This window comes from Nansenia antarctica (genome assembly GCF_963989245.1).
Source record: "Nansenia antarctica genome assembly, chromosome: 2".
Taxonomy (NCBI): domain Eukaryota; kingdom Metazoa; phylum Chordata; class Actinopteri; order Argentiniformes; family Microstomatidae; genus Nansenia; species Nansenia antarctica.
Genome location: NC_137675.1, coordinates 43,071,169 through 43,088,622, shown reverse-complemented (window position 1 = coordinate 43,088,622; position 17,454 = coordinate 43,071,169). Strand labels below are relative to the sequence as shown.

The following is a 17,454-nucleotide window of genomic DNA, read 5'->3' as shown; positions in this document are numbered from 1 at the left end:
AACACCAACACTAGTGTGTCCTTGAGTAAGACCTGGGAACACCACCACTAGTGTGCCATTGAGTAAGACCTGGGAACACCAACACTAGTGTGTCCTTGAGTAAGACCTGGGAACACCACCACTAGTGTGTCCTTGAGTAAGACCTGGGAACACCACCACTAGTGTGTCCTTGAGTAAGACCTGGGAACACCACCACTAGTGTGTCCTTGAGTAAGACCTGGGAACACCAACACTAGTGTGTCCTTGAGTAAGACCTGGGAACACCACCACTAGTGTGTCCTTGAGTAAGACCTGGGAACACCACCACTAGTGTGTCCTTGAGTAAGACCTGGGAACACCACCACTAGTGTGTCCTTGAGTAAGACCTGGGAACACCAACACTAGTGTGTCCTTGAGTAAGACCTGGGAACACCAACACTAGTGTGTCCTTGAGTAAGACCTGGGAACACGTCTGGATGGTAAACAATTAGATTGTGAAAATGCTTGGGAAACAAATGAGCAGCGTGTGTAACTCTGACACGACCCCCCCCTCGTGCACGTACACTCTCCTTCGCTAGCGATCGGAACGCCAAAAAGGATGGACAGACTTTCGAGCTTATTACCGTAACACACTTCTCTTTTTCAACGTAATGACAAATAAATTGTTCCTCCGTCACAAAACCACTTGGTGCTCAGCTTCACTCCATCCACAGAGCCGCTGGGAGCCTGAGAGAGACTAGGGCCCAATCCCGATTCTCTTTTCTACCACTTCGGCTCGTTTTGGAGTCACTCGCTTTGGAGCCAAGGCCTCCGAACAGAGCCACAAGCCGTAGTGGTTCCCCTAAGAAATGGGACAACCCAATCATTCACAACTTGAATGAACTTGAACGCTATCAATCGATCAAACAAGTCATCAAATAAAAAAGAACAATGCTTCATTATCAGACCATGATAGAATAAGCTCTAACCTGTATGAAACCTGTGCTCCTATGCTGCCGGTCTGCACTGATATAAGACAACAGTGCAACAACTTCGCGGCTGAACTTTAGTTACATTTACGGCGTCATATGCCATCAAAGGGAAACATGGAAAAATGCATGACTTACAGATTTATTTTTAAGACGTTACGAAATCCGATGTGACAGGAACGCTGGAGAAACAGCCGTTGTCCACTGCATTAGTTAACTACATGTCCTTGATGAATGAATGAAAACCTTTATTGTCCCCAATGGGGAAATTTTGTTGTCAAACAGCTTAGTTAGGGCAGACAGAAAACATTCAATAAATAAATAAATAAAACAGTGCAGGCTCAATAAGTAAAAAGTGCAAGTAAAGTGCTCAAGTGCATGTATAGTCCAAGTAGCAGTCTTAACGGCCTCTCAGCTCCAGGTCTCCCCCACCCTGCAGGGCCTGGTTGTAGAGTCGGAGTGCAGCTGGAATAAAGGACTGTCCAAATCTTTTTGTACTTTGACGGGGGAGAACAAATCTGTGGCTGAACTTGCTCCTCATCCCCGCCAGCTCGCAGTACATCGGATGGGAGGGATTGGCCAGCATGGCCGCCAGTTTTTTCCCCATCCTCTGTTCTGCCACCACCTCTAGGCTGTCCAGCCCGGTCCCCACCACAGAGCTGGCCTTCTTCACCAGTTTGCTCAGCTTCGCAGCATCCCTGGCACAGATGTTTCCACCCCAGCAGGCCACGGCGAAGAACAGAACGCTGGCGACCACCGACTGGTAAAACATTCGCAGCACGCCGAAAGACCTCAGCCTTCTCAGGAAAAACAGTCTGCTCTGCCCTTTCCTGAGAAGAGCCTCGGTGTTGTCAGTCCAGTCCAGTTTGTTATTAATTTGTACTCCCAGGAGTAATTACAGAAAAAGTAAATGACAACTTCCGTATTAACTAGAGCGAAATCAGAGCGAAATCATTTCTGTAGATGATTCGCAATGCTTTCTGGGGCGAAGGGTTATGGCTCCGAATGGAACGTGCCCAGCGAATTTCTCCAATTGGAGCCATGGCTAGCGCTAGCCCTAGCCCTCCATGAAAGATGAATTGGGACACCACTACCCCTACACGTGAACGCGCAAAACGGAGCCGAAGGGGTGAATTGGGATTCACCCTAGACCTCAGAGAGACAGACAGACAGACACTAGACCACAGACAGACAGACAGACACTAGACCTCAGACAGACATACAGACAGACAGACACTAGACCTCAGAGAGACAGACAGACACTACATCTCAGAGAGACAGACAGACAGACACTAGACCTCAGAGAGACAGACAGACAGACAGACACTAGACCTCAGACAGACACTAGACCTCAGACAGACAGACACTAGACCTCAGAGAGAGAGAGAGACAGACAGACACTAGACCTCAGAGAGACAGACAGACACTAGACTTCAGACAGACAGACACTAGACCTCAGAGAGAGAGAGACAGACAGACACTAGACGTCAGAGAGACAGACAGCCAGACACTAGACCTCAGACAGACAGACACTAGACCTCAGAGAGACAGACAGACAGACAGACACTAGACCTCAGAGAGACAGACAGACAGACAGACAGACACTAGACCTCAGAGAGACTGACAGACAGACAGACTTTGGGGCAGGGGGACGGGTGTGGGATTTGCTAGTCAAAGGAACAGGCTGGTCAGGCGAGCGCTGCTGCCCACTTTGACTGGCAAATGAGGGAGTCAGAGGCTCTCTCCTCTCCCACTCTTCTTCTTTACAAATGTAAGTTTAGATTAGATAGATTAGATTCAACCTTTTTGTCATTGCACAACAAAGCAATCAGCGGTTAAGTGCTTTGCTCAAGGACACAATGGGCAGTGGTAGATATGACACCTTAGATATGACGCCAGCAACCCTCCAGGTGACCAGCTCTCATGCAGCTAACCACCTGAGGCGGGGAACCAACCAGTGACCTTCCGATTGCTAGCCGGCCTCTCTAACCTCTAGTCTACCTGCCACCCCCCCCCCCCCCCCCCCCCTACTCGAGACTACTGAGTTATTAATAAAGGAAAAGAGGATGGGGAGGGGGTTAAGGAGGGGTGGGGTGGGGGGGGGTGAAGAACACCACCTGTGTCCCCCCAGACTGAGTCATCTGGAGGACGACATCTGACTCAGGGAGAACCAGTGGAGGCACGGTCTCTCTCACAGTCTCCTCCTCTCCTCTCCCTCACCAGGCCAGGTAGGCCTCAGAGGTAGACAAGACCGGAGGAGCTACAGGACTGCCTGTAGGAGGAGGAGGAGGAGGAGCTACAGGACTGCCTGTAGGAGGAGGAGGAGGAGCTACAGGACTGCCTGTAGGAGGAGGAGGAGCTACAGGACTGCCTGTAGGAGGAGGAGCTACAGGACTGCCTGTAGGAGGAGGAGGAGGAGGAGCTACAGGACTGCCTGTAGGAGGAGGAGGAGCTACAGGACTGCCTGTAGGAGGAGGAGCTACAGGACTGCCTGTAGGAGGAGGAGGAGGTACAGGACTGCCTGTAGGAGGAGGAGGAGCTACAGGACTGCCTGTAGGAGGAGCTACAGGACTGCCTGTAGGAGGAGGAGCTACAGGACTGCCTGTAGGAGGAGGAGGAGGAGGAGCTACAGGACTGCCTGTAGGAGGAGGAGGAGCTACAGGACTGCCTGTAGGAGGAGGAGCTACAGGACTGCCTGTAGGAGGAGGAGGAGGTACAGGACTGCCTGTAGGAGGAGGAGGAGCTACAGGACTGCCTGTAGGAGGAGCTACAGGACTGCCTGTAGGAGGAGGAGCTACAGGACTGCCTGTAGGAGGAGGAGCTACAGGACTGCCTGTAGGAGGAGGAGCTACAGGACTGCCTGTAGGAGGAGGAGCTACAGGACTGCCTGTAGGAGGAGGAGCTACAGGACTGCCTGTAGGAGGAGGAGGAGCTACAGGACTGCCTGTAGGAGGAGGAGGAGCTACAGGACTGCCTGTAGGAGGAGGAGCTACAGGACTGCCTGTAGGAGGAGGAGGAGCTACAGGACTGCCTGTAGGAGGAGGAGGAGCTACAGGACTGCCTGTAGGAGGAGGAGCTACAGGACTGCCTGTAGGAGGAGGAGCTACAGGACTGCCTGTAGGAGGAGGAGCTACAGGACTGCCTGTAGGAGGAGGAGGAGCTACAGGACTGCCTGTAGGAGGAGGAGGAGCTACAGGACTGCCTGTAGGAGGAGGAGGAGGAGGAGCTACAGGACTGCCTGTAGGAGGAGGAGCTACAGGACTGCCGTCTGAACGGGCTTTCACTCACATTTTAAAGCAGACACTTTTTTCTTTTCTTTTTTTTTTTTATCCCAAGGGACTTCCAATTAGATACTAGAACAGGGGTCGGGAACCTTTTTGACTGGGAGAACCATAAAAGCCAAATATTTCTAAATGTATTTCATTGAGAGCCATATAGTATTTTTAACATATAATAAATTAAATATGTCTTACTTTTAATGCGATTTCTGGTGCTGCATGGTTTTGCTGATGTCCTTGTAGTCTGGTTCATACGTGGTGAGGTTGAGCTTCATGCAGGCGTTGAGGCTCACGGAAATTCCGTGATCCGTTCGGATCGCCCTCCACGGTTCGGAACGCATGTGTACCGCGGATCAATTGCAAAATGTTAACAAGTAATAATATTACTTAATATCTTACTTAATATCTCTTGTAAATCACAATGTAGAGTTGCCATGAAAAGATAGACGCGACAGTTGCGGGCTTTGTTTTACTCTAAAGCGCAATGATAGGTTGATAATGCGAAAGAAAAAGAATCCGTTGTTTGCTCACTACACGTGAAGCTGGGAATCCACAACAACAAGGCTGCGTTCGTAAATCCGCTCTGGGATCTGATCAGCGTTCAAGGAACGCCTCTTGTCCAATCAAATTACTTGGTCCCTTTATGACGTCGGACCCAGTGTGCGCTCCGGCGCTCTCAAAGCGAATTTACGAACGCAGCCCAAGTGTATCATGTTACGTTGTTCGGCGGAGAACTCGAAATGCCTCCCTCGTCATTTAAATCCCATGTATGGGAGCACTTTGGCTTCTCTGTCAACTATGACGGGAGGCACGAAAAAGGTAGCTCGACAACTTCTGATAATGTAGGCATTTTTTTCATACCATGTTCAAAATAAGGGTTCACTTTATTATTTAGTTAAAAGTGGCATAAAACATGTTTATTCATCTGCTTTAAAGAGCCCAGTGATTCACTGCTGCAACCAGGCGCCTCCTCCCTCTCTCCCATCATTTAAATTGAGTGTATTTCAGTTAGGGATGTCCCGATCCGATACTGATATCGGATATCGACCCGATATTGGTCCTGAATGCTGGATCGGGGATCGCACCAGAAAAAAAAAGGCTCCGATCCGATCCCACTGTCATCCGCAGTCAAACTTATGTGTATAAGCGATGGGGGAATGAAAACAGTGAACAGAAACGCGTGTCGCAGAAATGCTTCACGCGAGTCGCAGAAATGCTTCACGCGAGTCCTATATGCGCTTAAAATGCGCATAGCGCTGTGTGCTTCCGGTTTCATTACAAAGAGGTTAACCCTATATGTGCCTGACGTCTAACAACATTCAAATGACTCTAACTTCATATTTTTTCGGATTTCAATGTATGACACATCATTTGAAAGCTTATGATCCGTAGTTCCAATCCACAACACGTCGCATTTGTTGCTTTAATAAAGGCTGGCAGTCTTTAATTTAACTGTTGTTGGTGTGGACTATATACTGGAAATATCGGATCGGTATCGGTATCGCCGATACCCGAAGCCCAGGTATCGGTAGTGAAAAAGTGGGATCGGGACATCCCTAATTTCAGTATAATTATGTAATGTTTGAGTGTAGAATATGTTATATATATTATATATATATATATATGCATGTATATATATATATTACCAGTTTTGACATCTTGAATGTTGTTGGTTTTTGTCACATAGTAAAAGTGGTGTTTTTACAGAATTCAAGGAAAAAGCAGTTTTTATAAAAACAAAAATGTTTTGTGTTGATCCGAAAAATGATCCGATCCGTGACTCAAAAACCGTGACACGATCCGATCCGTGAGTTAGGTGATCCGTTACACCCCTAGTTAAACGTGAGCGTAGGTTGGTCTTAATGTTCCTCATATGCGAGAATGACTGCTCACATACATATGTAGAGCCAAACATGGTCAATACGGCAATACTAACACGCTGCATTGTGTGGTATGTCACAGGAAGCTCGTTCCAAGTTTTCAGAATCAGCTGGTCTTCAGGTTGAAGTTTTTTCATTTCTGTCCACTTGTGTTCCCTCGCCAGCTCTGCTCGCTGTCGCGCAAGACTTTCCAACTCTCCATTAAGTGTCTTGAACTTACTCATCCACATGTCTGATGCCTTCAGGTCAGCAACTTCCAGCTCAAAGTCTCCCATAGAGACCCCAGGGATGCATGTCAGCTCGATTTTGTCCACTGCACACTCATGTGGATGAGTGATGAACTTGAAAAGACCAGTGCGCGCACGAAATTCTCCAAAACGTGCTTTGAATGACTGCAGGACGTAAAGCCAGCTAGCTGCTGGAGATCCAGATGTTGAGTGGAGTCACTTGCTAAGCATGCATCTCTAAATTGTTGCAGTGTTACAAAGTGCAGAAGACGACCTGTTTCAATGTCCCTGAGAAAGACTTCCAGCTTGCTTTCAAATGCAAACACTGCTTGTTGAAGGGATGAGATTGTATTTCCAATACCTTGCATTTTCACATTGAGCTGGTTCAGATGGCCTATTATGTCCACGAGATAGTGAAACTGCAGGAGCCAGTCAGTGTTGTCTAGCTCAGGATGCTTGACGCCTTTCATTTGAAGAAAAGTCCGGATTTCACTCAGGCAAGCTGCAAAACGGCTGAGCACCTTTCCCCTTGACAACCAACGCACGTTGCTGTGTAAAAGCAGACTGGGATAATGATTCCCAACTTCTTCTAACAGAGCTTTAAACTGGCGATCATTTAAAGCTCGGGCAACAATGAAGTTGACCACTCGAATGACCAGCGACATCACCTCACCTAGCTCCTGGCCACAAGTCTGAGCGCAAAGCGCCTCCTGGTGCAGGATGCAATGAAAACGTAGGATGGCTCTCTTTTCATGTTCACGGAGAAGCGCTACAAATCCTTTGTTCTTCCCCAACATACAGGGTGCACCATCAGTACAGACAGAAATAAGTTTATCCATCGGCAGTTTTTTTTCTTTAGCAAACTCCATGAAAGACGTGAATAAATCCTCTCCTCTGGTTGTCCCTTTCATTGGCAAAACAGCCAAGCTTTCCTCACGCAGTGTGTCACCTGCAGCATACCTGGCAAATATACTGAACTGAGATAGATGGCTAACATCTGTTGACTCATCTAACGCGAGAGAAAAGTATGTCACCGTCACCGTGACACCCACGCAGTTGCTGTTGACTCGTCTGCACTCTCCGCTGTAGCTCCTCGCATGCCTTTTTCCTGCTGTCCCCCGCTGGATATTTCGATGCAAATGAAGCATGATGCGTATCTAAGTGCCGCTTTATATTTGACCGTTTCATCGATGCAATTTTATCATTGCATATTAGACATACCGCAGATCCTGCGATCTCCACAAATGCAAATTCCTCTGTCCACGCAGCATGGAATGCACGGTAATCATCGTCTTTTTTTCTTTTTGACATCTTTCTCGTTACAAGGGTTGAAGCGTATAAGCTAGTTCACTATCTGATCAAATTGTTTTTTATTTATTCACCTTTACAACGACCTCTGACACTCTCGCGAGACATTGGTTCCCGACCCGACCCACGGGTCACGGGTCATGGGTCCCGTGAAGAGTCCCGTGAAATTTAACTTCAAAACTAATTTCTGTTTACTTTAAAATGACACAGTATTATTACGCAATACCACAAGTATTTTAAAATCAGTTCCAAACAGTTTTTTTTTTTTTTTTACTTTTCAACCCAATTGTCTGGGAGCCATATGCCGTCACCGGAAGAGCCAGTTCCCGACCGCTGTACTAGAAGGACAGTGTCTCTGGAGTAACGTAGGGCTAAGTGCCTTACTCAAGGGCACACTAGTGGTGGTGGTGGTGTTTCCCAGGTGGGGATTTGAACCCATGACCTTCTGATCACTGGTCCAACTCACGATGTGCTACTAGACCACCGCTATGGTGGTTTGGCAGAACAAGTAGTGGCGGAGATGAGACAGGAGAGGAGGAGAGGAGACAGGAGAGGAGACAGGAGAGGAGGAGAGGAGACAGGAGAGGAGGAGAGGAGAAAGGAGGAGAGGAGATGAGACAGGAGAGGAGGAGATGAGACAGGGGGAGGAGGAGAGGAGACAGGAGAGGAGGAGAGGAGACAGGAGAGGAGGAGAGGAGACAGGAGAGGAGGAGAGGAGACAGGAGAGGAGGAGAGGAGACAGGAGAGGAGGAGAGGAGACAGGAGGAGAGGAGATGAGACAGGAGAGGAGGAGAGGAGACAGGGGGAGGAGGAGATGAGACAGGGGGAGGAGGAGAGGAGACAGGGGGAGGAGGAGAGGAGACAGGGGAGGAGGAGAGGAGACAGGGGAGGAGGAGAGGAGACAGGAGGAGAGGAGACAGGAGGAGAGGAGACAGGAGGAGAGGAGACAGGAGGAGGAGAGGAGGAGAGGAGACAGGGGGAGGAGGAGAGGAGACAGGGGAGGAGACAGGAGAGGAGACAGGAGAGGAGGAGAGGAGACAGGAGGAGAGGAGATGAGACAGGAGAGGAGGAGAGGAGACAGAGGAGAGGAGACAGGGGGAGAGGAGACAGGAGAGGAGACAGGGGAGGAGGAGAGGAGACAGGAGAGGAGGAGAGGAGACAGGAGGAGAGGAGATGAGACAGGAGGAGAGGAGACAAGAGGAGAGGAGACAGGAGGAGAGGAGACAGGAGGAGGAGAGGAGGAGAGGAGACAGGGGGAGGAGGAGAGGAGACAGGGGAGGAGACAGGAGAGGAGACAGGAGAGGAGGAGAGGAGACAGGAGGAGAGGAGATGAGACAGGAGAGGAGGAGATGAGACAGAGGAGAGGAGACAGGGGGAGAGGAGACAGGAGAGGAGACAGGGGGAGAGGAGACAGGAGAGGAGACAGGGGAGGAGGAGAGGAGACAGGAGAGGAGGAGAGGAGACAGGATGAGAGGAGATGAGACAGGAGAGGAGACAGGAGAGGAGGGGAGGAGACAGGAGGAGAGGAGATGAGACAGGAGAGGAGACAGGGGAGGAGGGGAGGAGACAGGGGAGGAGGAGAGGAGACAGGAGGAGAGGAGATGAGACAGGAGAGGAGACAGGAGAGGAGGAGAGGAGACAGGGGGAGGAGGAGAGGAGACAGGAGGAGACAGGAGAGGAGACAGGGGAGGAGGAGAGGAGACAGGAGGAGAGGAGATGAGACAGGAGAGGAGACAGGGGAGGAGGAGAGGAGAGGAGGGGAGGAGAGGAGACAGGAGAGGAGGAGAGGAGACAGGAGGAGAGGAGATGAGACAGGAGAGGAGACAGGAGAGGAGGGGAGGAGACAGGAGGAGAGGAGATGAGACAGGAGAGGAGACAGGAGAGGAGGAGAGGAGACAGGAGAGGAGACAGGAGAGGAGGAGAGGAGACAGGAGGAGAGGAGAGGAGACAGGAGAGGAGACAGGAGGAGGAGAGGAGGAGAGGAGACAGGGGAGGAGGAGAGGAGACAGGAGAGGAGACAGGGGAGGAGACAGGAGAGGAGACAGGAGAGGAGGAGAGGAGACAGGAGGAGAGGAGATGAGACAGGAGAGGAGGAGAGGAGACAGGAGAGGAGGAGAGGAGACAGGAGAGGAGACAGGAGGAGAGGAGATGAGACAGGAGAGGAGGAGAGGAGACAGAGGAGAGGAGACAGGGGGAGAGGAGACAGGAGAGGAGGAGAGGAGACAGGGGGAGAGGAGATGAGACAGGAGAGGAGACAGGAGAGGAGGGGAGGAGACAGGAGGAGAGGAGATGAGACAGGAGAGGAGACAGGGGAGGAGGAGAGGAGACAGGAGAGGAGGAGAGGAGACAGGAGGAGAGGAGATGAGACAGGAGAGGAGACAGGGGAGGAGGAGAGGAGACAGGAGAGGAGGAGAGGAGACAGGAGAGGAGGAGAGGAGGAGAGGAGACAGGAGAGGAGACAGGAGAGGAGACAGGGGAGGAGACAGGGGAGGAGACAGGGGAGGAGGAGAGGAGACAGGGGAGGAGGAGAGGAGACAGGGGAGGAGGAGAGGAGACAGGGGGAGGAAGCCGTCGAGACGCTCTGAACATGAACAGTTGGAATGCGCCAAACTTTGGGGGGGTTGGCATGAAAAGTGTTTCAGGACAACGACCCTCTAGTGTAACGTTGAGTTGTCAAAGTGGAATATCATGGAGTGTTTGGTGCTGCCGACTTAAGAGAGATAGTTACCCCGGTTACATCTAGGGTTCAGTGAGAGAGAGAGAGAGAGAGAGAGAGAGAGAGAGAGAGAGAGAGAGAGAGAGAGAGAGAGAGAGAGAGAGAGAGAGAGAGAGAGAGAGAGAGAGAGAGAGAGAGAGAGAGAGAGAGAGAGAGACAGAGAGAGAGAGAAAGAGAGAGAGACAGAGAGAAATAGGGTGTATCAAAACTTTGACTGGGAGAAAACATTCTATTTCTACTCAATGTTGTCAAAAACCTAATCAAAACCCACAGACTAGAAAGGTCCAGTCATACCAGTACTTTTGTGAGGACAGAAATGTTCGTGGCAGAATGCTGTCGTCTTAATTTAGAGTCTTCTGGGTGACTGTATCCTGTATCCTTTTGCCGGAGAGAGAAGCTAATTAGGTTGAGATTTTAATTAGATTAACAGGGACACAAGGGTCAGCGGAACGGGGAGAGAATGACACGTTCTTACAAGCACAAGCGCAAGTGCACACACACACACACACACACACACACACACACACACACGACTCTAGAGAGAAGCTTGGCAAGGTGGGCCATAATCCCACTCCAACACACACACACGGCGACGACTAGTAACAGTACTTACTCGTCCTCCACGATGTCCTCGCAGGAGGATGCGATGACGTACCCAGCGGAGGAAGCCATGATGGCCTGGATGGACGATACCAACCTGGCAGAACCAAAGTCCAGGGGGAGGAGAGGAGAGGGGGGCGCAGGTTACCAGTTCACATTAGTACACAAACCTCACCTACCGACACCCAGGATCGTTATCACGAGAAAAAAGTGCCGATTGAAATGGCGTTATCGTGTCTCGTAACGTTTACGTACGATGTGTTTTTATACAGCTGCGTACGAAACTACTGCCTGACAAAAAGACTGGAACAATGACGTTTTGGGGACGTCTGAATGGAAGCGTGGTGTGTGTGTGTGTGTGTGTGTGTGTACCTGGCAGACACGATGACGGCGTCGCCTTCGCTCCACTTCAGGCCTGGCAGGCGTCTCAGACATTTCTTGGACAGCAGGAACAGACCCGGGAAGAAGAGGGAGCCGGCAGCCAGGATACTCAGCATGGTTCCAGTGTGTGTGTGTGTGTGTGTGTCTGTGTGCGTGTGTGTGTGTGTGAGTGTGTGTTTATGGCTGTGTGTCTGTGAGCGTCCCACCCTTGCCCTCAAAGCACTTAATAATGAGTGGGGAAGGATTAATGACAAAAGCTCTGTAGAAAGAGAGAGAGAGTGTGAGTGTGAGTGTGAGTGTGTGTGTGTGTGTGTGTGTGTGTGTGTGTGTGTGTGTGTGTGTGTGTGTGTGTGTGTGTGTGTGTGTGCGCGTGCGTGTGTTCAATCTCCTTTATGCTGATAAGATAGCGTAATGTCCATACAGTGTTGATAAGTATATCCTAGTTGCTGAGGTACTTTGCAGCATAAAAGTATTGTCTAGAGAACTCTGTCTGGTACAGACTTGAACGGATCCAGCACTAATTAGCAGTGTATTTGGGTGTAGGGGGTGGGGCGATGCTGTTATCTGTCAGTTCAAAAAGACTGAATCATTTGGGGGGTATTTTGTCTGAATTAAATGAAACAGACTCTGATGGTGCAGATAACAAAGTGAAGTTTGTGTTTCCAGGAGACGTATGTGACGAGATGTTTACCACGACGTCACGGCATTGTTTTGCGAGTGATATGTTTGTCCTCTTCCCTCATCTCCCTCCCACCCCCCTGATCCTGAGCTGCAGAGGCCTGAGAGAGTCTGTCTAATTAGAGAGAGAGAGAGAGAGAGAGAGAGAGAGACAGAGAGAGACAGACAGAGAGAGACAGAGACAGACAGAGAGAGAGAGACAGAGAGAGAGAGAGAGAGACAGACAGAGAGAGAGAGACAGACAGAGAGAGAGAGACAGACAGAGAGAGAGACAGAGAGAGAGACAAAGAGAGACAGAGAGAGAAAGAGACAGACAGAGAGAGAGAGAGACACAGAGAGAGAGAGAGACAGAGAGAGAGAGACGACAAACAAAAGATGGGGGAAGAGAAGAGAGAGGGACAAAAAAAGAAATAAAATAAAGTTATTTCATCACCCCAAATCTCCTCAGTACATGACATGTATGTGGAATGACGTGTCTATAGCCAGAGGTGCTGACAGGCTCCAGTGGGAATGAATAGAAGGTTTTCCACTGTCTCTGCTCTTCAGGTTGATGTATGTACACAGAGGGAGAGAAAGGTTGCTGGGATGGAGAGGTGGAGAGAGAGAGAGAGAGAGGCAGGGAGAGAGGGGGCTCAATCCAAAATAGATTGGGAAGGGATTAGAAAAACAGGAGATTTAGACAGATTACAGCTGGGATCTGGAGAGCAGGGGGCAGGGAGAGAGGAGAGAGAGATGACAAAGAGGAGTACAGTAGCAGCACAGATGGAATATGAGATGGGGTATTGTAATGGGCGGGGGGTGGGGGGGTCGGGCGGGGGTCTATTGTTCATTCTGTGTCCTGGACAGAGAGCTGACATGTTGCGTCACTCCACAACACAACAAGTCCCCCAAAAAACAACAGCTAATCGGGTTGAACGTTGAACACGTTTTTTTTACAGAGTTCGGTTTTGACTTCCTGGTGATTCAATTCTGGACACTTATATCTAATGGTTAAAATCACAGCTTCTCTTCATTTTGCGCACACATTGTTATATCAACAGTATCTCAACGGTTGCACATGGTTTAAAGCTGATGGAGGGGAGGGGAGGGGAGGGGGGAGATAGGGTTATCCCCAATACCGTCGTTCTGAACATGCTATTGCCTTTTGCATCTGTACCGTGGCAGACATCCAGGGCCAGACCTGTGGCAGACATCCAGGGCCAGACCTGTGGCAGACATCCAGGGCCAGACCTGTGGCAGACATCCAGGGCCAGACCCGAGGCAGGCCGGGTCCAACGTGGCCGAGGCTACGGTCAAAATCCGCAGTGCGCTAACGCACATCCCTATGTAGCCGTCCCTTCAACCCCTTAACACCGGGACTATACTACAATACTACGCTGCCATTTAACGACGTGAAACTGACGATAAATCAATCGACAACAGTTCTGTATATTAGCTAAATCCTTACGGATCTGTACAACCGCCTTATAAGTATACTGTTATTTGGCACTGGCCCCCGAATCTAAGCATCACCTCCTCCATCTGATGTCTCTTAGCATTACAACGCTTTACCAACATAAACATTTGAGTCGGACCGCAGAGTTTAGTTAGCTTTACATGCGAGATGGTTCGTTTTACCTGATAACACCGGCTGGCTGGTTCGTTAACAGGTCGTGTAGCATCAATGAATCAGCTTAACAATAATACCAGGAGGGTGTCTGTCTGGCACGGCTGGTCCCGGTGTCTGTCTGGCACGGCTTGGTCCTGATAGACAACATGCTAACATCACACATGCTAACATCACACATGCGGGTGGAAAGGGTTCAGAAACTACGTTGTACGAGGTTTGCAACATTTCTTTTCTTGACTACAGCGGTCGTTTTCCAGCGACCTCGGCGCAAGAATGGATGAAAAAGGACAAGGACTGGATGATGAAAGGAGAATATAAAGGTGTGTGTAGGATGGAGACGTTTACATTGTCGTTGCGGCCCTCCTGTCAATGTGCTGGTCCCGGCGGTGTCGGCGACGTGATCCACATGTTTATTGGGGGGGGGGTTCAGGGTCGATATATCAGAATTTTATCAATAGGCAGAAGTCTGAAATGCGCGTTTTTTAGGCGAGGCAATGGGGGGGGGGGTCAAATACCGACCGACTCCGGTGCGGTTTAGTAGCCGGTGCGGCTACCGCTTCTGAGGTCGTCACTCGTCGGTCCGTGAGATTGTTGTTTTGGGGGAATTTACATCTCAAGAACACTGCATCCCTCCTCGGTCTCCATGCTGGTCTGACATGTTTATCCTTCCATATCCATCGACCGATGTATTCGCATATATCTTCGCTCTATCCTAGCTGATACATGTTAACCAGTTATTAAAGCTGGGTTTACTTCCAAATCCCTTTCCGTCTCTGGGTCGTATGTGTTAAGCCTTCTTGGCCGAGGAGCAGCATAATGCTGGTGTGTCCTATCATGGCCAGTCTGTGGGTCTGTTCCAGGGCTGTGTGGGGTGACAGTGATGGACGCCCCCGCAAACATGCAGTGATTGGAGGCCCTGGGAGTCCCACCCTGCCTCCCCCGGGTCTATGTCTGATTGGTGCTGTGAATTGTCAGTAGTCGGCTATCATCTTTTTGGACATCAATGGCAGGAGCACATTTTGATTTCTCGATAGCCATTTAAACACACCGACCGTGTTTGAAAGGATAATTATTTTAGCAGTTTGCTGAACAGCGCCTATCATTAACTATTGCATGATGGGGAACATCTGATGAAATAACTGCCCGCCTCCGAGCCCCACATTGATGAGCGCACACACACACACACACACACACACACACACACACACACACACACACACACACACACACACACACACACACACACACACACACACACACACACACACACACACACACACACACACACACACACACACACACACACACACACACACACACACACACACACACACACACACACACACACACACACACACACACACACACACACACACACACACACACACACACACACACACACACACACACACACACACACACACACACACACACACACACACACACACACACACACACACACACACACACACACACACACACACACACACACACACACACACACACACACACACACATAGCTCCAGTGACTATTTATTTATTCATTCACTACTTTTTTTACTCTAGTCTTTTTTTTCTTAAGAAATTCAAGTATTTGTTGGGAACACAAGTCAAAAAAATACTTTTCCTAAAGCGCCATGACAAAAAAAACAACAACCAACAGAATATTAACATTTTCAAAAACAGCAGTATTCAACATTGGTTCATATTCATTAATTCTCAATTATTAATTATTATCAGAAAAAATGTCTAACATCTAAGATTCCAAGGTGTTTCTGTCTTTCTTCCCATGCCAGTTCGGCTCGAGAGCTTTCAAGTACAAGGGAGACGGGAGAGACGAACCCTGGCTGTCTACTCTAAAACTCAGCCTAAGATGTTCTCTACTAATAACACAATAGCAAAACTGTGAAACCAACAAAGAAAAAAAAGAGGAGTACATTTTTAAAATGGGTCACATCACAAACTTAACGGGAAAAAAATAAAAAAAAATAAAAAAAATCCTAAAATTAAATATCACAATGCAGGTTTGTCGATATCGACAACTCCCATTGCACAGCATTCAAATCCACAAATTTCTCCTTTTATCATAAATACACACATGCTGATACACCACGTGAAACATTCTGGCAGTCCCGACAACCCCCTATATCCAATACCACCATCTAGTGGTGAGATGGAGTAGGTAGAAGTCACCCACAACCACTGATACAGGGTCAGATATATCTTTTTCTTTTTTTTTTTCACAATGTATTGAGGGTAAAATAATCTGGTCCTAGATCTTTGGTTACAGGAAACCTCTACCTGGAACAGGTGGGTCATGGTGACTGCTTGTGATAGCATAGCCATGCCAGCTAGCACAGTACAGACTTGTCTTCAGGAGCCTACGCTAGTCTAGCTAGAGTCCGTTACGCAATCCTGTGGTTCCTCATTTCAGTTCAGGCACACTCTTATTGGTGAGTAATCTGTGTGTGAGTGTGTGTTCATGTCGTCAGGTCCACAGTATGCAAAGGGACACCTGAGCCTTGAACTGAACTTGTGAATAACGCATTCCCCAAAAAGAACAAAATACAGCAGCATTTCATCAACCGATTCCAACAATCTGTTCTTCCATCCCTCTCTCGCCGAGAGGAAGGGGTCTAGGGAGGGAGCGACAGAGGTCAAAGAACAGAGTGATTTAGTACAAAGGAACGTCACATTACAGTACATGGAAGTTGAGTCGGGTCTATCTACAAACACCCAGTCCACTCTGGGTCCCCTGTTGATCCCAAGTGTTTTTGAGGTAATGAGATCACTTCAGCAGAAGACTGCACTTTACCTTCAGCTCTACGCACATTCATGCGACGCACGCACACGCACACGCACACGCACACGCACACGCACGCGCACGCGCACACACACGCGCACACACACACGCACACACACACACACACACACACACACACACACACGCGCACACACACACACACAAAAGGAGGACACATTCTCTAATATGGCTGATTATGCTCAGTACACAGTGGACATGACGGAATGTGAAGCTGCACTCCACAGAGAAGCTAAAACAAATGCACAATAAATTAAACATAAAATAGATTTCTTTAAAAACAAAAACAAAAAAACATGCATCGTCTGCACAAGGCTCCGCCTATGATCTTGGAGACTCCTCCCTCCCTCCCACCCAATCAGAATGCACGGCCAATTTGTCTTTGATACGGTCAAACTAGTAGGGTGGAAACAGGGAGAGGGGGTCCAGGTTGGGCAAAGAAACACGCATGGCAGTTGTCTTGCAGCACAGATCTAGAGTTTACCTACCTACCCCCCCCCCCCCCCCCCCAACACACACACGGAAATAACACAGCGCTGCCCCCTGTAGATCAGTGCTCAAAAGAACTTCCACTTGCAACAAAAACACCTCCCTCCACATCTGCCGCACAGCACAGTAGAGAGACAGGTTAAGTGGAACAGAAACATGGACAGCAGTGACCGTGTGTTCAGTCTGATGTGCTGAAGACCAGGCCAAGCCTCTGGCCTCACCCCAGCCCAGCACACCAGTAAGACCAGTACAGTACACCAGTAAGACCAGTAGAGCACACCAGTAAGACCAGTACAGTACACCAGTAAGACCAGTAGAGCACACCAGTAAGACCAGTACAGTACACCAGTAAGACCAGTAGAGCACACCAGTAAGACCAGTATAGTACACCAGTAAGACCAGTACAGTACACCAGTAAGACTAGTACAGTACACCAGTAAGACCAGTACAGCACACCAGTAAGACCAGTACAGTACACCAGTAAGACCAGTACAGTACACCAGTGACATTTAACGGTAGC

The 17,454-nt window shown here is 49.2% G+C and overlaps 1 protein-coding gene across 1 annotated transcript in view; it reads right to left on the bottom strand.

The window, feature by feature from the left end:
- tlcd3ba (TLC domain containing 3Ba) overlaps positions 1-11,453 on the bottom strand; it is a gene marked incomplete at both ends in the record, with an annotated part of 29,276 nt that extends 17,823 nt beyond the window's left edge. Inside the window, 2 exon segments of the mRNA XM_080523026.1 lie at positions 10,970-11,053; positions 11,329-11,453. Of these exon segments, the coding sequence (XP_080379152.1) occupies positions 10,970-11,053; positions 11,329-11,453 (209 nt within the window).
- Between the last annotated feature and the right edge of the window lie 6,001 nt (positions 11,454-17,454).